This window comes from Syngnathus acus, chromosome 15, assembly GCF_901709675.1.
Source record: "Syngnathus acus chromosome 15, fSynAcu1.2, whole genome shotgun sequence".
Classification (NCBI taxonomy): domain Eukaryota; kingdom Metazoa; phylum Chordata; class Actinopteri; order Syngnathiformes; family Syngnathidae; genus Syngnathus; species Syngnathus acus.
In genome coordinates, this window is record NC_051100.1 from 8,244,186 (window position 1) to 8,267,156 (window position 22,971).

The 22,971-nt window shown below is 40.5% G+C and overlaps 1 protein-coding gene and 1 long non-coding RNA gene across 5 annotated transcripts in view; one reads left to right on the forward strand and one right to left on the reverse strand.

The window, feature by feature from the left end:
• The first annotated feature begins 1,595 nt into the window (after positions 1–1,595).
• The window catches only part of mcu (mitochondrial calcium uniporter), a 35,716-nt gene continuing 14,340 nt past the window's right edge, over positions 1,596–22,971 (forward strand). For 2 of the 4 annotated variants that reach the window (XM_037271782.1, XM_037271780.1), the window contains exons 1-2: positions 1,596–1,800; positions 16,863–16,976. In XM_037271782.1, the coding sequence (XP_037127677.1) occupies positions 1,684–1,800; positions 16,863–16,976 (231 nt within the window). In that variant the 5' untranslated portion in view covers positions 1,596–1,683. The remainder of the gene's footprint in view (positions 1,801–16,862; positions 16,977–22,971) is intronic. The other 2 variants (XM_037271783.1, XM_037271781.1) reach the window with 1 other exon arrangement.
• Positions 10,483–14,826, reverse strand: LOC119134794. Its single transcript, XR_005100398.1, has 2 exons — positions 14,426–14,826; positions 10,483–13,457 (listed from the first exon to the last, which is right to left on the reverse strand). It is a non-coding gene; the product is annotated as an uncharacterized LOC119134794 (long non-coding RNA).

The window sequence follows — 22,971 nt, forward strand, 5'->3', positions numbered from 1 at the left end:
CAGGTTTAAATCATGCTGCCTTTCTGTATAAACACTACAATGAAACTTGATCCAGTCACTGTCTCTGTTCACTGATGAAAGATGGCTTATCTATAAGGACACGCGATGAAAAGCGGGCTCCAGTTTCAATGGACATGTTGCCATGTGGCGGGCCCGAGTCTTTGTGTTCACAAGACAAAAAGCAAACAATGTTTTTATGTAGTTTGCCATGCTGATTAAAAACAGCATGTATGAATTGTGTGGCAGTTCATTCATGCCTGAAAATGCATTTGAACCTTCATGGGCTTTATTTCAATGTGTTTGGATGGAATAAACAACGTGTAGGTAGTACGGTACACAACTGTTGAGGTAAAATTTATTTTAAAAAATCTATGAACAATTGTATACCATTTGGTATCATTAATTTCCTTTAGTCATTCAAAAGAGTCCTGATAGTGTTTTGTATAATTCACATGTAATTGACTATAAAGCACGGGAAAGTGGTCAGAACAACTAGACGTGTAAACTTTTGTCTCATCTTTTGAGCTGAGGCCCAAATGACTTCAGTATACAACAAAAACATTTGCTGTTCCAGTACCTTTGGATGAGACTCTTATATTACATATTTAATAATTATAATTTTGGATAATCTTCATTTGGAGCTGCGACACACGAGTGTCTTGATGGGGCTCTAGCATTGCCGCCAATCCCCAGAATAAATCCTGATAGCCTAATGATGCAGTGACAAAATAATACACACAGTTGCTAGTACAAAAGGGCAAAAGTCATAAGAACATTCCTTTTATATTCTATATCAATCATTCAACAGGTACTTTTGTCATCTTTTTTTTTTTCCTTTAACAGGTGTGGCAGATGAAACCCCTTGGTCAAAGATCAGATCACATTGCACCAAGGAGGGTCTGCTAGACACTTATTAACTAAATGAGGCCTTTAGCTCATATATCACTTGTCTTTACAGGGCTAATGTGCTAACACCCCACATGACGCTCCTTGGCTCTGCTACCCAAAACAGCAGCACCAAAATCTATAAAAACTCTCCCAAATTAAACAGTGTGTATCATTTCTGCATGTTGCATAGAACTTTTCTGTACACTCTGATCTTATATTACGTGGAGAGCATACTGTTGCATTGCTACCTCTGCATTGCTGAACACCGTATGTTCCAGTTCATGTTCCAGGGAGTTAATTGGCTTATCAGTTCCTCCCAGTCAAACTTGTTTTTTGTAGTTTAGCTGCATTTCCCAATCATCCGGTTCTTGCATTGAAAGAAACAATGCCTAAACATTTAAATAAAAAAGGCTGTTTAGCAGAGCCTTCAAACATGACCTGTGTGACCCTGACCTTAGAACAGAGGTCTTGAAGATTAGCTATAATTGTAAAAGCTGATTGATTTATATATATGTTCACCAGCATTATTTTACCACCACAAATTTGTGAATAATTATCATTCTTTATCCCCAAAGTCAAAGCAGTAATTAGGGATTACAATAGAGTTTCTGCTTCAAGGTTCATGCAAATTATTTTGCCGTGGCGTACGCACACCGGCCCCGCAAACCCGCCCACCACTAGCACCCCTTCCTCCTCCTCCTCCTCCTCCGCCACCCTCCCTCCCTCCCTCTTCCCTTTGGTGCGTCTCGGTCCGCCCGCAGCAGTCTCCTTCCACGGCGAGATTTCACTTCAGAGATGGCTGCGAAAGTGTGCAGATCAGTCTTGCTGTTGTCCCGAAACGGTGGAGCGGCGGCCGGCAGCCTCCCCGCACTCATCGCTCCTTCCCCGCGGCACCAGCAGCACGCAAGATCGGTAAGTCCCAGGACGTGTTCGAGAGAGAAAGGGGGGGAGTGGGTGAGAGGGACGCGGAGGAACTGGCTGCCCGGAGCGAAGCGCACGGCGTCGGCCGGTTGGGTTTGCTACGGAAGTAGCGCTAACTAGCCTTTAGGTTTCCTGCACTGCTCTTGTTTTAAGATTGCGTAAACGGTTGGATTCATTACGAGACAGGAAATGCGTCTCGATCTGCTGTCGCCTGCGAGTTAGTGTATTTCCACGCAGAGTGGGACGTGGAGCTTTGACAAGGAGGCATTGCAGTTGTTTGAAGCGTCTGCTGATGAAGACCATCATCTGGCGCTGCCCCGGCCGCTCACTACAAAACTAGCCCATTACCTGCCGTCATAATCCGTCAACTTTGTTGATTTATTTGCTCGTGTGGGAGTGTCTGTGTCCACGTGTCATTTCTTGAAGGGTGTTGGGTGAGTCTGTCATAAATGTTGAGCTTGTGATCTTCAGCGGGGCAACCTCCTTCTCTTTCCTTCTATGTGAAACTGCAGCGTGCGAGTGGGATGTGTGTAGTTTCTACTGCAGTACCATCAATGGCTGCAGAAATCCTCAAAAGCCACTTGTGTGCCTTGAATTGACATGAACATAAACACAGACATTAAACATGAGACATGCAGGCGTGGATGATGTCAGACAGCTTGCCCGCTGGCTTTCCCCTCCCTGCGGGTGTTTCCCCATTCATCTGGGAGATCCGTGTGTTTTCCTGCAGGCGGGTGCAGATTTGACTTTAAACTGTTGGCCTACAATGCAGTAGTTGCTCATCGTGTTCCTATATGGTGAAGCTTTGCTCAAAGCTTTTACAGCCACAGGGACCCAATGAGGGAACAGATCTGCCACCTGGACTGAAGAATGAGGAAGCCCACGCAATGCTTTCTATACCTCTGTTTGCTTTTAACCCGTCCTCACACATAATCCTGCCTCATACTAAAACGGTACAGCTTGACTTGTCGAGTAACGTGATCAGTAATCAAGATGTCCCCATTTAAATTTTCTGACATGCAATGAATCCATTAAAGCCCCCCCCCCAATGCATGCTTTTTATGAATAGCATGAATATGAAAATATGATGAAACTTAATAAAAGAGAATTTCTTTACATTCTCTTTTACAAAGTGTAATCAAGATGAGAGTAGTACTACACTTGAAATACGTATATCTTCATCTGCTCAGATTTACTTGCCGGTCATACAGTGCAAGCATCCCTGCTGCTGATCCAGTGGACTTTTATGAGTCTCTCGTTGCAGCAGTAGAACTCAGTTTCAAAACTCTGTCTATAAAGCTCCTGCCTTGGGTCGCTTAGTTTTTTTCCTTTATGCATCCAGCGTCGTCGTTGTTTTGCAAGTGGGACAGACACAAATCAAAAAAAGACACTTTTTGGTGTGGTTGCAGCATTTCATCTCCTTATAAATGCAAAGCAGCCTCTGGACCCTTGAGACTCATATTTAACCTCTACCAGATTACTATTGAGTCTTCTGTCATATAAATGCAGCTCCCCTTAAATGAGTCTCGGGAGTTGAATCATTGGGGTAAGCCATCCTTGTAAAACTACATAGAATAAAACGCCAGTTGAATATTAATAGTATGAATCTATATATTCTGAAGTTATCATACAGCACATATGGTTGACAGATTATTGGTGAAGGTAAAAATATATTTTTGCTCATCAGGTAGCTCATTTTCTGATTTTGCTATTAACGCTCTTGTGTTCATTAAGCTCATCAGCTTGTGGTTGGGGCCATCAGGTCAAGCATCTTCTGCTATATAATCCAATCAACGTAGGAGTAAACTCATTTATCTATGCTGCCTTCACTGACTTAGGACTGAAGTTATCCTGATTAGTGTGATAAGAGAGTGGCGATCGTCTGGGAGGAGACGATTCGCTTAAATGAGTGACAAAGCTGTTGTCAGAAGTTGTCGCTTGGCTGCGATCTTACCCTTGACGCTCAGTGTGAGGTCTAACGTATGATTTCATGTCTTCATCATTTCATTGGTCTTCAGAAGAAGACATTTGTTCATTGCACTAATTAGAAAGCAAACGTTTGTCTGTGCTCAAGCTATCTAACGACGTTATTTGTTTGTTAGGGGTTTTAAGCTTGACTCCGAAGACCCCATTAATGTCATTTACTCGTAACGGACTTGTTTCTTTACTACAGTTGAAAACAAATTTGGTCAAATGTAATTCATCATTTAATAAAGATTTTTTTCGATGATGGCACTCGTATGTTGGTATTTCGATTCAGGCCATCACAACGTTACAGCATTAAATACATTAAAATAACAAATATTGAAGCCCTATTTTTTAACAATTATGATAATAGAGCGATGATTGTGTTCTTAAATCAACCAGTATGCATAATTGTTTTATCCTATTACATAATGTGCTGCAATAACCAGCGCACGATAATGTTCTTCACAAAAGACCTGATTCCATTTTTCAGATTTCTATGTCTGTAAGGTCCTGTTGGGTCATCTGTAGAATCTTGACCAAGTTCTGTAACATAACCGAGAGAATATTGCATATATTTCCGTTACTGTTTTGCCAAAATAAGAACTGATAGTTGATGTAGCTGATATTGACAAGTTTATAGAAATGATGATGATTAATGATGCTCTGCCTTCAACTGTTTTGGATTGAAGTTTCCACAGCGGGCTGCAAAGCCAGATAGGAAGGAAGTAGAGAGCAGACAGATATTGTTGTGTCTCCAGCCGGCCATGTCAGTTCACGCTGCAGCTGTTAGCCTTGTTTCTCGGCACAAAAGCATTTAATTTTAATTGACAGATTTCTTGAGGATACTGTCGAGCAATAAAATGTTACGTTTGACAAGCGCAATGAGCCCTTTGTGTTTGTTTTGTTCATCATGGGAGAAGCCTCGCTTAAAGAAAGCCTTGTTACTGCAGTTTTATATTCTTTGTTTTACAGTAGCACATATACATTTAATGTTTATACTTTTACGCATACATGCTAGATGAGAGTAAAGAATGTGTGGTAGACATTAACCGTCATATTGAAGAAGTCTCTTAACCGTACTATCACATCAAGAAAAGTGAAATGAACTTTATGATGAAAGTTAGTCCCTGCGTTTGCTGACATGTATGTTGTTAGGCGTTTATTCGCACTCTGAACAAAATACCAAATATTTCTTGACATTTTGGACATGACGCCCTCTGCCTCTGACACACTTCCTTCCTGTCCACTGAGGTGCAAAAGCCCAGCAAGCGTGGACTTCTATAATTTGTGTGGTGTGCCGGAGTTCTGGCAAGCACTCTGCTCTCCAATTTGGAGTGCTTTAGAGTGTTTTTTTATTTGTTCAACAAATCTGCCTCATCTAGATGAGACTGGGCGGTCTACTTTTTTTTTTTTAATTAAATAATTACGCTTGAGTTGATCTGCTTCACTGCATGTTTTTTTTCTCTGTGCAGATACTTCTACTTAAAATTGATGGTATCAAGTTGGGCTGGGGGATATGGCCAAATTTTCAGTCTTGATATCCTTCCCATACGACAAAAAATATTACGACAAGTTCAGAGAAAATCCTCAATAGAGTACCGTATTTTCCGCAGTATAAGGCGCACCGGATTATAAGGCGCACCTTCAATGAATGGCCCATTTTAAAACTTTGTCCATATATAAGGCGCACCTGATTATAAGGCGCACTGTCGGCTTTTGAGAAAATTGGAGGTTTTTAGGTGCGCCTTATAGTGCGGAAAATACGGTATACGGTGTCGTGGGACACAAGACGATATTGAGCATCGAACTGCATTTCTCTTGACCTTTTTTCTCATGACTTTCATCTGTACATTTTCTCAGTCCTTCCCCAATGTGCGTGTTGTAAATATAAGTATGTACCTTTTGTCACCCTCACCAGCTGTTTGTCTGTTGCCTGACAGTCCTGGCCTGGATTTCTTCATTGATAGGCACTTGCAGAAATGCAGAAAGTGCTCTCTCTCTCTTTCTCGCACTCTCTTCCTGCTGCCTCATCAGAATGCACAGTGCAATATCATTCATTCTCAAACCTCTTGTCAGGCGGATCCTGCAGTGACTGCATGGCCTCCTGCCACAAAAATCTACTCTTCATAGTGCCGAGGTTGGTGCAGTCATGGATGAGGCTATGGTGATTGGCGAGGTCCTCATTAACATACTGGAAGGGATTACACCCTCGAGGTGGTAAATAACTGGTGAACCCTCAACTCTTGTCATTGACTAATTAGCTGCCCGGGTTTCAGGGTGGCCATGTGTAGCTCTATTCAAGTCTGCAAAGGACATTAAACTCGGGCAATGTGTGTAATGTGGTGATGGATGGGAGCACCGCTTGGTCACCCCGCATCTCGAGGACAGCGAGCTGGCGCTGTGTCCGCTGCCAGGAGGACAGGTGAGGTTTCTGTTTGGAGACGAAGGTCATCACCTTCACTTTCGAGTCGTCTAATACGAGACGAAGCGCATTACTGTGAAAGCAGAACACATTTCCAGAATGTGATTCTCTTCATATGTTTATTTCCTTGAAATTGTGGCACAGTAGCTAAGATCACTTGTTAGTGGTTTTACTTTAAGGTGCAAGCAAACATAAGTAATGAATTCGAAATAGTGGCTATTGACCCACAACGTTTGTGCTTTCTTTCTTTAAATTCCTCCACCTAGTATGCTTCCTATATGGGTCAGATCGATAGCGATCTGCCCTCCAAAAACATGAAGACTGTCTAATTTATGCAGCTAATTATGGATAGCAAGGCTCGACTTGACCTCTCCTTCACCAAGTATTGATTGTTTGTACCCTTGTTTATGCAGGTTCAAATTAATGCAAGCAGCAGAGTAGAGGTGATGTTGCCAGGATCGAGAACACTGAGAACTTGGAGAACCAAAATGTTTGATCTTGGTCTTGTCTTAGAGAGTAATCACGTCTTGAATCAGTTGAGGCAAAATATAGTAACCACCAGAGAGGTGTGTGTTTATAACGTTCTTTTCCCAACGTGGTCCAAAATGATACCTCTTATTTCAGTTTTGGTATTAGTTATGTCATAGATCTTAAAGTAGTTGTAGAACCATGAATTTCAATTAAAAAGTAGTGTTTCACTGACTGCTGATTGTTTGTCCACTTAACTCCATTGTGTATCTCACACCTTCCAGTAAAACAGCTAGGCAGTGACATAAGGACACATTAACACAAGATTAAATGGTATTGTAAATATTATTATACATTATTAGGTATTATACATGCTGAAACCCATTCTGTGAGCCTTTGCCTCTATTTTTCACAGATTTGCTGAATTGAAAACAATACGATGTGAGTTGAAAGAGGCAGATGAATAATTATAACAGTACTAAAAAGGGAGACTCATATCAGCGCAGGACAGAGAGAGAAGACGCATCAACGATTAATTGGCAACAGCGGAAAATCATCATCTTGTTAACAGTGAGGCGCTTTTTAATGTCTTGCTGCGACGTATGAAATAGGCCTGGTAATGACAGAGGATTCCCTCGCCCTCAAGCTCACCTCTTTCGCTCAAGAAGAAAATAGGCTGGCAGCACCATAGTAACTAAATGCAGCATGCAACCAGGAAAATCTTTTTTTCCATTGTGGAGCTGGCCACTACATGCAACTTTAATGTAAAAGCTTTATTTCTGCTTTCAGACATGTATAATGAAACAACAAACCACAGTATTGATTGAGTATCTATCTGGTAGAGGAGATTCTTTCTGATGGCTGACTTGTGCAGTATACAATAAAAACATCGTAAAAGACAAAACCTGAAAGGTATTTAAGATATATGAACGACAGTGCTTAACATCTTGAATGGTGATATCTAGGTATCAATTCGATGACGATATATCACCCAGCCCTCCTGGAAACTGCAATGTAATACTGCAATTTTATTATTATTATTTTTTTAAATAGTCACCACAGCCACATCCAGCTAAGCAGGAAAAACTGGCCTATTTTTATTCTTTCCCCTCCACCCTTCTTTTATTGCTGCATTACAAACAGCAACTATTGTCTGATTTATTTGAGCATAAGATCAGGTGTCTGCTCCAATGTGCACAGGACAGATCAGGCTACTCTGTTGCTAAACTGTCATCATACAGACTTTCCCTGCTGGGTACGACCTCACGGTGTTCCGTTACCATGTTAATGAGGGCTTTGCCGGTCGCAGTTAAACTGGATGAATGTGACATCACTCTTGTGTTGAGGGCATCATGGTTAATGGGAGTCCATGTTTCTTTCCACTTGAGAAGATTCTTTCTCCACAGTTTCTTAGAAATGCATGTTGCAAAGTGGCCTGCTGTTTGTTGGTTGGTTGTTTCCTTTTTGTCTGGGTCCCCCCTATTCAACTCTTGAGCAGTTGGCACATGTTAGTTGCAGCCATCACTTGGGAGCTTTATTACTACTCTGTACTTGTGGCTGGAGCAATTAAATGAGCGTGAAGATTAAACACGGCTATTAAAATGGAACTTAAGCAGATGAATAGTAGTCATCAATCCCTGATCAATGCAAATTAAGCAGATTGAGATATAGAATACAGATAGACTAGCATAGCATTGTTTTACCGTGGATCACACTAACGTTTAGAAACGTAAGGTACTTTTTTGGCCTCTCCATCCATTGTTGAAAAAGATTCTTGAGTACCACCTTTGAACAATGACTGTAATAAATTAGGGTGGCACGATGGTGCGTCACAGTCAAGACTTGGGGTGTTAATGTTTACGAGTGATTGTCTGCATATGACTCAGGATTGACGATCTGGGTCAGTTGAAATGGGCTCCATCTCACCCCGCCACCCTGAACAGATTAAGCAAGCAGTAGAGTGTGAAAGAATTACGACATTAAATTAGTAAACATACCGCAAGATACACATTCGTTTTTTTTATTTTTTACGGCAGAGACAAATGGATCATCCAGTAAACTTCATAACTGCCGTGGCCTTTCTCCCTCTTTTAATCCTGAAATTATCCATTTGTATTTGTGAGAGATGTTGGCAGGAGTCAAGTACCGAGTCTTAACTGCAACAAATGAGTCTCTGAGCACATTCTGGGGGTACATGAAGGCTCAGGGAACTGGAATTGCATCGCCTGCTTTGTTTACACTGTAATTACACATGCTGGAGTATTGCCATGCAGGGCAGACACAGGAGATACATTTTGCATTCGGATAATGACGCACTACTCTTTTCGGCAGACCTCCCGAAGCATTTAGTTGCTTACTTATTGTCCGACTCTAATACTTTTTGTTCATTCTCAGTGTCTACCAAACTGTTAATTTTTAAATGAATTTTATTTTTTAATTGTTGATCTCCATGCTCTCTTTTTGGTTGCTTATAGCACTACCACATGCGTTTATTCACTCTTTTTGTACTGTAACTTGAGTCTAATGTTCAGTTTGTGCATAACAATATGAGTAATACAGATCAGTTTTACGTTGTGATGCAGGACAGCTACAGGAGTGTAATTTAAAACTCAGACAATAGTTCGTTGAAAAGTGTATTTAACAAACTACACTGCTTTTAATGAGAATACCCATCAAGTCAACATTACATGAGTTTAGTTAGAAAATTAGAAGTGTTACTTCGAATGACTGGAGGCTTTTTTTTTTTTGCAAGTCATTTTGCATTAATAATATGACAAAAATCAGCAAGCAAAAAACTGTTTGGTAGCTAATTCTGAAAAAGTGTTATTTGTTGTGGACTTTGGCTTTAATAACTAAAATGAAAGTGATTTCTAAATGACTAAGTATGTGGCCTAACCTTGGCATCAAGTGCCATACCTTTATTTGGACTAAAATGTTCCTTCTTGTCTTGTGTCATATGAAAGTCAAGTGGGTCTAACGGGATGATATGATGGATACAATCCTGTCCCTCTACTCAAAGGCACCTTTAGGAGGCTGGCCAGTCACGGAATTGCTTATGTAAATAGCCCCGCAACTGTAATCCATTGTTGATGATGGATCTAATATGACACCAAGATGGTAAATATATGGGTCTTCTTTTGCTCCTTGATTTTGGTTGAGTAAATTGGTTCAGAAAATGGCTGGATGGATGAATGGATGCAGGGTTCCATCTCAAGCCTTTCGTGTAGGAAAGATTGAGTGGCCCTCCCAGAACTACTGCTTGTCGTGTATTCATTGATTTGTACGACGTCAAGGTTGTTTGTCATCAGTGGTTTCACTGAATGTGCATATCTTGAATGTGTTCCACTGCCTCAGAGCTTTCAAGCCCGTCACGTTTCAGACACATTGAACCTGCTCTTTGTACTAACTCTAGTGATTTTTCTGCTTGTTCAAAGTCTTTTGTTAGAAAGCAAAGATGCAAGACAAATGACACGCAGAGGTTTCAGAAATGTTTCCAGTTTCACTCCGGTGTTACTCATCCTTTGCCAACTAACCAGTCATCCACTCGTCTATAAATAGGATGCAGTAGATGTTGGAGGACACTTCTGCTAGAGAATTACCATGGAGACAGTGTTTAGCTTCTGCTTTAATAATGCATTTAGGGCAGGATTCAAAAAAGTTCTAAAAGAATCTTCTAAAAAATCAAACAATTAATTTGAAAGCCTGGTCTTGTGATTTTAAAGGTCTGAGTCATCCCAGTCCTTGTAGTCTAGAATAAATAAATACCACTGTGATTTGGGGAAATTTCACCAAACACATGAATAAAACCCTGAAGGTCATGTCTTTAACTTGCTATCACACATAATAAAAATGATTTGGGCTCGTTCCCTCCCTTTGGCTATTCAGCACATCTCAGATTCATTTCAAAGGTTGTTGCATTATTGGCTCTGCACCGTGTACAGGTTCATAGATGTTGTGTCTAGAATGAATGGGTGGCCTACATTTGTGTCCTCCTTACTTGCTATATCTTTTTAGATCTTTTTCTTGCAACCACCACTGCTTCTGAAACAATGCAGATTTCCTAATTGTATGACTAATAAAGGCTATTTAATCAGCGTACAATATATTTCTTCTTTTACACTCTTGTTCCTCACTTAGGTAAGGTAAGAAAAAGGCAGACGGGACACAACTGGTCTGTCTAGAATCATGAGTTACACGTGAGAATCTTTTGTTTCTGAGCACATGCCATAACAATTTAAAATAGCATTGTGTTCCATTGGTGGTGCAGAGGCTCTATTTATGGGTATGGAAACACTGCTGTTATTTGTGGATTACGTGGGACATTTAGTCTTTTGAGAGAATCCAACACCCATTTGTTTTGTTTTCAATTTTTTCTAGATGGGAAAATTAAATGTTGACCATGTATCAACAACCGTCATCTTGCTAAAAAAACAACTGGTTGGCAGAATACCAGCACTCTGTGTTATAACCTATCATTAAAGCAAATCTGCAGTTACTGCTTGAGCCCTTACTGGATTTGGTCTTAAGGAGGCAACCCTTGGGATAACCCAACCTGCATATGAACTTGATGAACAAAGCCGAGGCAATGGAAGGATTAAATGAAAGGGGCATGGACTTTCCATGGGAGGATTCCGGCTTCATTTCAATGCTTTTGCATTGTCAGCCTGAGGCCATATTTCAAATGTGGCGTGCCAGGATTTTGTTTTTATTGAAAGGCTACGAACTGCGTCTTTCTGCTTGACTAAAACATAGGTTCATTTTGAAATATGATTCATAAATGTGTTATGGGCTTTTTAAGCTGCTGTGCTGTTGTTGCCAAGGTAACTACTATAGGAACACCACTATAGTGAAATAGAGGTCGCCCAATTCATTATCCCCTTTCGCAACATCTTCTTGCCGTATCTCTTTCAATAAACATGTCTACAGTAGATATGCCAAAGTTAATTGATTATGGCCAGCTTATTGCACATCTGCCGTCTACAACCACTTAGATCTGTCATAATTGTTTGATTATTATCTATAATCTCAATTCAAAGGTTGGTAAACATTTTGTAATGCCGGCCGGGCTGGTTGCCACGGTGGGTGCGATGGTACATTCAGTGAATGTGAACGTGAGTAGATATGTCTTCTGAATTGAATCTTATTCCGAAGGGAGCCATCCAACATAATATGTCAGCTCAGCAGAGAAAAAGCAATAAAATGAGATTTATGTGGTCAACTTAAGTTAGAACACAGATTCATCGTGTCATACTTACGTACATATGCTTACTCCACAAACCCTCGGGAGTAGATGGTTAACATATCAACAACATAAATGCAGAATATTTTGAGTCAACACAAGTCTTTCATATGTCGAATTAGACCGATGTAGATCCAGAGAATGTTGAGAGCTGATTTCATGCACTGTGGATATATTCAAACGACCTTGGCGATGAACTGTGGCGGTGGCAGTCGGCAGGTGATGTTGAGGATGGGTGCTTTGTAAAAACATTTGCAGCAGACCTGTATGAAGCCACAATTTATAACCCATCTGTATAACTCATTCTATTATGTCTTCACTTGTTTCCTTTTGTGTGCCTTCCCCTCAAATCTACACTTTTGCATTCTGATGATCTTCAGCTTCATTCGGGTGGCCGGAGGGGTGTGTTGGTGCCTTTTGTATGAAATTAAACACACTGCAAATTCCTTGCAATGTTTTTAGATGCCTCCCAGGTCTTTTCTAAATAGTTGCTGTCCTTCCCTTTTTCATATTGAGCTGATCCTTCCTTAAAAGCCCCGAGGAGCCCCATTTAAAATCAACACGGTACTGCACGGAATTCAGTCGGAGGAGTTTGTTTTGTTACTTTTGGGTAAATTGTCCTTTCCAACTTTATGATTTGATAAGGATGTATTCCGATGACACCATAATGAATACATTGGGAAATGATTGAACGGCACAAGGGCTGTTTTTTGTCTGCTTGCTTCTGTTATTTTTCTTTTGTTCATCACACACCTGGCCAGAATCCTCATAAGTTACTCTTTTCCATTATCAATGAAAGCAGTCTGGAGTGTGCCCATTTATCAGCACTGCAGCGAGTGATGCTAAGCTGCCAGCCTCTTCCCTGCACGCTCGCATCCATGACCCCGATTCTTCTTTGTGCGTATGCATGAAAGTTGTGATTACATCACACATGTGCGTGGGTGAGTGTCTCCATGTTTGTTGGGTGATAACTTGTGAAGCCCGATACTGATGATGCACCCATCTCCCCTTCTGTCTGGTTGGATATGTGGTCCCTTTTCCAACTTGATTTGTCCAAGATCTTTCCATATTTCTAGAATAGTTTATGTTCTACATCTGGGATGGGCAACTGGTGTGCCCGCCTACTGCATGCACTTCTCAATGAACTAAAGTTGATTAGCTTTTCATTTGGGTGAAAATTCAACTTGTGTCCTTCAGACCCCCTTGGTGTACATGTTTTGTTTTCTTGAGTGGCTTCTTGTCTTCAGTAAATTTCGAGGGAAACCCCTCGGACCGGATCAATTCTCCTCCGCTCCAAATGTCATCATTGGCTTGCGGTGACTCAACAGTCAGTCACCCAGCCTCTTTTGTCTAGTTTTACTCTAAGTGCTTAATGTGCTGGAAATACCATTTTTCTCTTCCTTTCCCCACTTCTGTCATCCTCCCTTAATTCTCTTCTCTCTGGTCTGTGTGATTGCCTTTGGCCTGCCAGCCATCTTTCCTCTTCTCCAGCAGGCTAACTGCTTTTCCCTTACAAGTGTAGGGATGGTGAATGAGTAATAACTGAAAGAACTGAAAGATAGGAAAAAGAGAGATGGTTGGATAAGAAAGCACATTTATCATGCAGGTAATATTTCTTCTGCATTATCACCAAGAGCCTTTGCAGTAATGCTGAAATTGCAGACTAATGTCAAACCTTTGTCAGTAGTAAGTACGTGCATTTGAGAAAATGAGGACAAGAGAATATGATAAAGGCTTCCTTCTACAAACTTGGTTGCTCTTTGTGATTGCTTAACTAGGAAGCAATACCATTCCTGTTAAGTTGTCTGCAATTACTCTCGACCAGTTCAGGGTGTCCCCTGTCTACCACCCTAAGACTTTTGCGATAGGCTCTGGTACGCCCGCAACCCTCGTGGGAATGAGCGATACAGTAGATCAATGAATGAGTGAATGATACTCTCAGAAGCTTCTACCTCTACTAGCCTTATATGATCTGCTGTTGTCTACCACAAATAGATGTCAGGCTCCGACAAGTGTTTGACTCTTATGGCATGTTCTCTGCAGCCCCTTTTCCACCATGCCGGTATGGTTCAGTTCAACTCACCACTGTTAGGATTGTAAACCTTGGTCTGCTTTCCATCTCAGCATTCCATGTATCTTGACTTTGGTATGTGACTGTCTATTAAAAAAAATAAATACTAAAAGGTTTGTTTGAGGGATATTGTGTAAACTCCATTCCTTTTTATTCTCTCTAGCGACAACTGTCTATCACCTCAAAACCTTTCACAATGTAAAATTTTAATAGTGTATGTGCTGCTGAGCTGAACCAAAGTCTAATCTAACCACCTAAGAAATTACAAGTTTCAGTCAAATCTTTTGGGACATACAACTTGGAATTTGGGTAAAGTCACTTGGAAACAAATGCATCAGTACAAGTCTTTGAATTGAAAATCTAAATCCTAAACTTCAGTCTGTGGACAGAACCACTGACAGTGACTTTGAGGACATTGTCCTATCCTTAAACCTTGCAGTTGACTTACCACTCCGGGAGGAAATGTTCAGACCTTGTTGGTTCCACATAAGAAGAAAAGCGAATCTACTGGTTCTCTCGGGTCAAGAGACTGGGGCGTGTTTTTTGTACGTGTATGGATAGCTGTATGATTCCACTTGGTTTGTTGTAGAGCAGGTATCTAAAGAGAACAGCTGCTGTCTTCTCTGACGATCAAATGTCCAGAAATAGATTGGTCCTCCTCTCCGTGGCCCACAAGCCTGATGGTGCAGATAGGTCATACTTAATACCCCCCACACACACATTTCATATGTTGTATTCCACACTTGGGAAGAAAGCAGTCGCTAATTTTATTGCATTGCTTGAACCACAGTGACATTCTCGTGTTAATAAGTTGTTCCTTCATAGGATTTAACTAGAAGAGAGTCTCGTGTCTTGTTCATAGTCACTGTTGTTAGTCACTGGAGGTTTGAAGGCACGCCCCATGTGAGCGTTGATGCAGGATGCCTGACCTAAAATAGATAAGCAAGAAGCAATAATCCTGCAGCAACACTTGATCATAGTACCAAGGGTCACTGCTTATCTTAATGGTGAGCTTGAGTGTGGTGTCCTGGTAGAGCGGCCATGCATTGAATTGTCTAGTAGCCCGGGTCAAAGGAAGTTGCTGGAGTTTATTTTCCAAGTCCTGCTAACACATTTGTGATTTATAATCGAAAAGCTTCCATTAACTGGCTACCTCATAGTCTCTGCTTCAAGTCATTGGCAAGGCAAACAATCATCGATTCTCACCAGTGTTCCAACTTCAGCGGAATTGAACCGTTGAATGTATGATGGATTTTCTAACAATAAAGTCACATTTGCCTATGCACTGTGACTTGCTGCACTTTAGCTGTGAGTATAGTCTTGGTTCAATATAACAATAACTTGTTTTAGCTTTTTGCAAGGATTTTTTTAATCAATGCAGTTACATATGTGATGACAATCTGTGCCAACTGCCTTTGTATGATTACCAATAGTGAATTAAGGTGAACTCGGAAAGCTCGTGTGAATAGCTATCCGTCGTGAACCATAAATACAACCATGAGCTGGCCATGAAACCCATGAAGACTTTTGAAGAATTTTAATGGTACATTGAGTTGCAATAAGGACATTTGTCATCCCCATGGTATCTCCAGATATCCCGCTTTACAGTGGTCTTAATATTGGTCCAGCCTGGTCTTTTTTTATACTGAACTCAATACTGTACTGTGATCATTAATATGGATTACAAAGGGTTTTGTCTTTATTCATACCAGAATATAATTGAACTAGTGGACCAATGTGTCACAAGGCACCTTTTTTCTTGAGGTCTTTTCCAGCAAATGTCAGTCCTCTGCAACTAATAAGGACTTGATGAACTGTGCAAAAAATGAGATTCACTTTACCTTAACATTCTTACTCTTGAATATTTTATGTGTAAAGCCTTTTATGGTTGACTGAATATTGCCTGCACTGAAATCACTCATGGATCGGATAAGGTGCAGCATTCTTATTTTAGATTTGTATTCACACAAATAAGCAACTGTCTTTATTGCAAGTCTACAGATGAATACCCTCAATTAAAAATATTCTTAAAAACTGCAATCTGTAGCTTTTTCCCCCCCCAGTGCAGCATTACATTAGTGAGAGAGATTATTTATTGTGAACATTTGTTCTTTTCTTTAGGGAATTTTCATTTCTTGTACATTGCATCATTGTCACTGTGTGGAGCACAACAAGTTCCGAAGTAGCTGTAGTCCTTTCATTTCATTCAGTGTTATTCAGTTTATTAGGGATAAAGTCTGAACCTGTTATGTACTGCACAGTCTATGTGTTACTTTACTGACAAATTTGATATAACATGCCCTTAAAATGTACCGGCAAAGTTTTTAAAAGTGATTGCTGCTGTTTATCATTCTTCTAAGGTCAAACACATTCCGTTCCGGGATGCTGGTCGACCTCATCCCCGAGCAAATCGTGGAAATAGAAATCATCCATTCCTCAGACATTAGACTTTAGAGGTTGCAATGTTGCACCAAATTGATTTGTCATCAGACCTCTAGGGAATAAAAAGACAAAACGCAGACACGGGTATATAATAGTAATAGTTATGAGAGGTCTTTCATTCAGTTTGGTAACTGAGTATATTTACTTTAAACTCTGAGTTTGAATAATGGAAATACACACAGATGGGTTGCTTGCTAACATATTGCACAGACTTTTGCAACCACGACGTATTTAAATTGCAGCAAAAAGTCAACCACTGTAGTCTACGACGAGAAGAGGGACGCGAACAGCATCCACTTTCACGCTTCATTATTTTAATCCTCTTTTGAGGAAGCTACTGTAAACCCTGCTGGTGTTTAACTTTGCTACATCACAGCCACTTTATTTCCAATTTGAGCTGATGATGAGAGATGTTGGCTAATTTATTTCTTATTTCTTTTTAGCAGGAGGTACTGTCTGCGCCAATCACGCGCCAGACTGTCAGGAGAGCGCATGGCCTTCGGTCAGCAGCCCACTCTACAATCTTCACTCAGCCTCCCACTGCCCTATCCCCGCAGGTTAGTATTTATTTATTTTTCCATATAGCTTTTAATATGAAAATCAGAAATACAAAAATTGGCACAATTTCGACATTACCAAGTCTTGTACGAGTCTGGTACGACTATCCTGACAGCTGAAGCAACATTTTAAGGTTTGTATTTGATGTTCTTTTAGAGCACAGGTGTCAAACTCAAGGCCCAGGGGCCAGATACGGCCCGCCACATCATTTAATGTGACCCGCAAAGACAAATTGTGCATCAAATTCGTGTGTCATTACTAGAATTGCAAATTGTCTTCTCTTTTAATATCAGTTTTTTTTAATATTTGACCAGTTTTTACTCGTCTGATTTGAAAACAAGTTATTTGTCAGTTTGTTTTGTAGCTTTTACTGTATATAATATGAGGTGCTCATACATTTATTTGGGTTGACAGTCATAATGGCCCTCCGAAAGAAGCTATGACTACAATGCGGCCCGTGAAAAAAACAAGTTTGACACCCCTGTTTTAGAGCAATTATTATACTTATTTCCAATATGTTTCTGTTTTGACAATGAATTAACAATTAAGGAACAGCAGATATTCTAAAATCAACTCAAGTTCAAGAGGGCATGTTTTTCACCAACATAAGGTTCACAAACTAGTTTCAAAATTTTATGAGAACAGGATATTTGTGTCTTTAGTGTTTACAGTTTTGCTCTGTTTCGTGCATTAGCCCAGCAACTCTTACTCATGCGTGTACGTTGGCTTTGTGGGAGTGAGCGAATGTGCTTTTGTCGTGGGGGCACATGTGTATTTTGTCTCATTGGCCAATAAAATGGACGGGGGGTTGGGGCGATTGTACAATGACAAATGAGCGCATGTTACCCTCGGCATGTGTTTACATTTAACTGCATTAGGTGTGGTTGGAAAATTACAACAGAGGAATGGTTTTCTCCTCCTGCTGGGTAATAGGAAAAAATAACCTTATCACCAAAGCTATGCCTAAGTTAAACAACAGAGAATGGGTGGTATAAGGTGTTGTTTACACGTCATTGGTGAAATTATTGAAGAACATTGTTATTGCTGTGGTTGAATGATAAATGTCTTCTGAATTTAGGCCCTAGTTGACATCCCTTCTTCATGCCACAAGCTACTTAAGATTGAAAATATTACACTTTTACTAGTTGCAGCCAAGTAATGCACCTCATTTCACTTTAATAGCTTCAAGGCTCGATTAAATTCTTGAAGAGCAATTAATCGACAACCTAATACCCCCTTTTGTAGTGTTTCCTATGTAGCAGTGTTTCATGTTTGGGCTAGAGTTGGGATCATGTTTGTTGAAATGCTATTTTCTTTGCAAAAAATGTTTAGGACACCTAGGCAACCACCCTGGCATGTGCCTGGAACACTTTAAGGTGTATTTAGAATGTCATTCTCATTTGATTTGACTCTTTTTGGAAGTTGGGGGTTCAGAAAAAACAACAACAACTTGATTGTAATCATTATACTTTTAAAAAAAAAAAAAGAAATTTTATTGAGAGGATCAACGCCAATGTGTGCCTCTCCCTTGACACATTGCCCCCAGAGGGGATAGCTGTTTGTTTAAGGAGGAGACACAGGAGGTTCAGGTGGGAGTGTTTTTCTTGCCAGGGCTTATTGTGAGCGTTGGGCCAATCAGCAAAGCTGTAATATTATATATCAGCCCGAGTGAAGGTCAGTTCACCTTGAAATTGTCAGTTCTAGCTATGCCTGTTACACCACCTGTATTGTTTTCACCTTTTTGGCTATTTCTCCCTTTCTATTCCATCATCATCCTTCTCCATCACTCCATTACTGCAGCATCAGCACTTATCTTCCCCATGGCAAAGGCAGATGTTCCCAATCCATCCATCCACGTGTCGCTACTTGGCATGCATCAATTTCACTGCAGTTTCCCGTGAGACTTACTGGTTGATGGCTACACACACACGCACACAACCATTCACACGCTGACTTCTTTGAGCCATCCATGACTCAGTTCTCGGAAGGCGCGAAAGCTGAATGAGGAAGTATTTGGCTCCAGGAAGCTTGTTGGGTTTTTGTCTGATAATTCCGACTATAGATGACGTCAAAGAGAGAAATGCAATTGATAGAAGTCATAAAAGGTGTTGCGTGGGTTGGGCAAACAAAGTAAATGTTTGACAGGCTCTTTTAAATTGACTCATGAGATTTGAGATCTTTTTATTCCTGGTAGTAAGGAAGATAATTTTTCGGAAATACACACAAACAAATGTTTTCCAATCTTTCAGGGTCCATCATTGTTTGGAGGAGTAAGCGAATTCGTTGCAGAGAACAATGGCTTCAGTTTTCCTCTACAAAGCATGTGTGTTTTAAAGACAGTCGCAAAAGAATTTTGTTGCCATTAGGTTGATATATTGCACTTGCCATTCAGAACACAAGTAGTGAACCATATGTCTCTCCCCATTTTCTTATCAAAGTTTATAGTGTGCATTTCTACTCGTCTTGTATTGCTTTCGTGTGCTCTGACATTTGGTTTGATGGGCCATAAATAAATGTCTTCAAATATTTCTCATTTGAGACCCTAACTTTTATTTCATTTAGCTTTTGAGTAAGAGCCCTGCCTTTCGCTACGGGTAGACATTTTTAGCTTTGTTACGTTTTGCTTTGTCAAAACTAAAGGGTTAGTCCTGTTTATATTTTTGTAGAACGTCAGAGCAAAAAAATCCCATTTATTTTAGTCTGCTAGTCAACCTGAACATTAGTTGAATTCAGAACACAATTTTCCAGAGAATCGATATCGGAAAATACATTATCCGTTATTAGAAATGACAAAATCGATAGATGCCATTAGCCCAGCCGTATGTCGGGATGAATCTTTTGCATGACATCGGGCCTAATTTCAGCCAAACAAATAATAGGGTGCATAAAGTGTGTTAATGTTCTTAATCCTTGAGGTATTTTGATGAAGGTGTTTCCCAGCATGTTAATAAAACACTTGTGCAATGTTTTGAAATGTAAAAAAATAAAAATACCGAATGTATGTCCTTGTTAGGTAGAAAGGTGTTGCTCAAAAGTGGTCCGTTTGTTATTTGTGCAGCCTGGTGCTGTTTTTACACCAATTTATGTGTCACGGTGTGTGCAGCTCAAATTGGGAGTTGACAGTGAAATCCCGAAGAACAGATTGATCGGAATTTCTTGCTGACTCTGAAGGTTCATTTCTATAAATCTGCACAGTGCTTTCTTGGGGAATGAATGAGCTAAAATTCAATTTTCTTTGTTTGTCAATGTTAGCAGCGAAATATGAAAAAATATATTTGTCATATTACTCTCAATCTAAATCAAGTCAAGTCAAGTTTATTTGTATAGCCCTAAATCACAAGCAGTCTCAAAGGGCTTCACATAGACAAAAATTGACAATTATTCTCAAAGCATCCCCTGATCTTAAGCTCCCAAATGACCTCCGTAAGTCTTGCATAGCCAAACTGCACCTTGACCATGTTGTTCTACTAGGCATTGAGTTTGAAATGAAATTGATTATTCCATCATGTCACATGGGAACAAACACTTGACTGCTTAGAAACGCCTACAGTGGGCTGTAACGCCGAGATCCCATTGTGATGTCTAATGACATTATTGATTGACTGTTTCTTGTTTCTAGATTAGTAATTTGGTTCATATCTGTTGAGTTCTGTTTATATTTTCCAGCGATGGTTTGCAAAATGAACTGACGTCACGGAGTTAATACTGTACAAGCCTTGAAGGTTGTTAAAAAAAAAAATACTTTCACTACTAAGCAGTTCAGCGGAACTTATCCGGAAGAGAATGGATGCACCGGTCAAATAAGCAAGCAGTCCAATTTTCAGCCGGCAAAAGGGTCTCGGACAGTATTTCATTGCCTCCTTTTTGTTTCTGTGAGTGTGACGTGTTGGTTCCAGCTTTCCCAGCTTTGGGACTGACAGAAAACCCAGCACACAGACCACACAGAAGGAGGCAAGGAGGACTGACAAGGCTGAAAAATGGCGAATGAAGTCAATAGAGATTAGCGCCGGATCCAACTCCACAGTTCAACTACGTCTATTATTGAATTTGTCCCTTTCCTCTAATCTCAGTTCAGTGTGTCCTCCATTGTTGCTCCTTTTATGTGCCCTAAATGACCTCAAATTTAGCAAGTGAGTCTCTATAATCCTTAGAACAAAGTCATCGTCTTCATATCTCACTGACTCAGTATTTCCTTTGGCTGCATTAGTATGCAGGACATGTTTTTACATTTCCTTCAAGTTGTGACTTGTCTTCTCGATTCCCGGCTTCTGTGAATGATCACGCCTCCTCTGCCTTATTTCTGCTCCCTGTTGCCTCTCCATTTGACTTGGATGCTGAGGAATAAGATCTGCTTTGGGCACCTTATTATTTTTGTGGATGATTTTGGCACCTTGAAGCAACCTTACTGTAATTGGTGTTGGTATTATTAAGTTATATTCACTCGCCAAAGGCTTCTATTAGGATAAATAAACAGCCAATTTTAGGCCCTACAGAATCCATCTTGGCAAGTTGTCACACGTAGCATGTCTTCTATATAAAAAAACAAGAAAAGGAAATAATAATCTTCCATAGTAATAAACAATTAAAGCATTTGTCATCTTATTTGACCTATGAACAGTAGTTTTAAAATCACGTCGCTTTTTCACACCCTATACCACTAGCAAGCAATTTGGATTCCGTCCCATCCTAATTGGACTGGTATTTCTTTGCGATTTGAGTTCTACACATCTCAAATGTATTTTATTGTTGGCAGTGTAACATAATGTGTATCACATCGACCTGAGTGGTGAGATCTGTACCATCCATCCCTCCAATGGGGAAAGTGCCAAATTAAAAATGCACAGCCACCTCCACAGTGTCTGGTCCAGTCCATGTCAGTTAATTACAACATTTCTTGCTGCTTGCTATACCACGTCCATGTGGACTGGAGCGAAGTAAAACTTGGACCGAGCTGCTGACACAGCCGGGAAAGCAGAGAGCAGCCAGCAATTCCATGGAGTCCGATTTCGAGGCGTCTCTCGCGCTCTCTCTCTATCCATTGAGCACAAAGTGATGTAATCAGACATCTACTGAGGCTGATTGATTGCTGAACTCTTGAGTTGTCTTATCTTGCATGGAGGATCAGTGCGGTAACAGAAAGGCCTTGTATTGCCTCAGTCATGGCCAAGGCATTTTGTGGCGTTGGAACTAGGCTGTCATGAAGAGCAATCCAGTCAATGTTTCCTCAAAAGGAACATTCCAATGCTCTGCTTCATAAATAGCAGCTTCGGCCTCAGGAGAAATATATTGCCTTAAGTGGGATGCTGTACTGTAGTCTGCCTAGTCAGCCTTGCACACACTCAGAGGCACACTGAAACTCATCGGCATTCTTATGCATTAGGTTCACAATTAAAAACAGTTCCCACGTGTCTTAACATCTCGTACTTTTGTCAAAATGGATCAAACTTACAGCATTTCTCTTGCCATGGTCAAATCAAATTTTGGTTGGACAGATCTGAATCATCGTGCTCCGCATACTGCTGAACCACGGGCCTGTCCGACTTTTGTTGGATTGACACCATCGTGCTAGCACGTTCCTGCTGTCATTTAGTTTTCTCCTCTCCTGCCTGTGAATGTTCGCGGTGGCTGGCTTCTACAAGAGGAAGTGGCACCCAGAGTGTTGAAACAAGCACCCCTTGGATCATTTTTGATGCACATGGACACCACTCCAATTTGCGTCTGTCACAATTATACAGAAGAGCAACATAGTGGAAAAAAACAATGTCCTTTACAGGCTTCCAAGGGTTGACAGATTATTTTGATCTCAACCCTATCACTTACAATTAATTACATTTTTTTCTATTTTATTTCCTTTTATTTGTCAATAATATCGGATCAGGTTTTGAAAGCAAGGCAGAGATGCAGTGCGAAAAGTAGGACATATATACCCGTCAGCATTGCAGATGAAAACTGGTGATATCCTAATGCTAATGTAAGTTTTAATAACAGCCATGA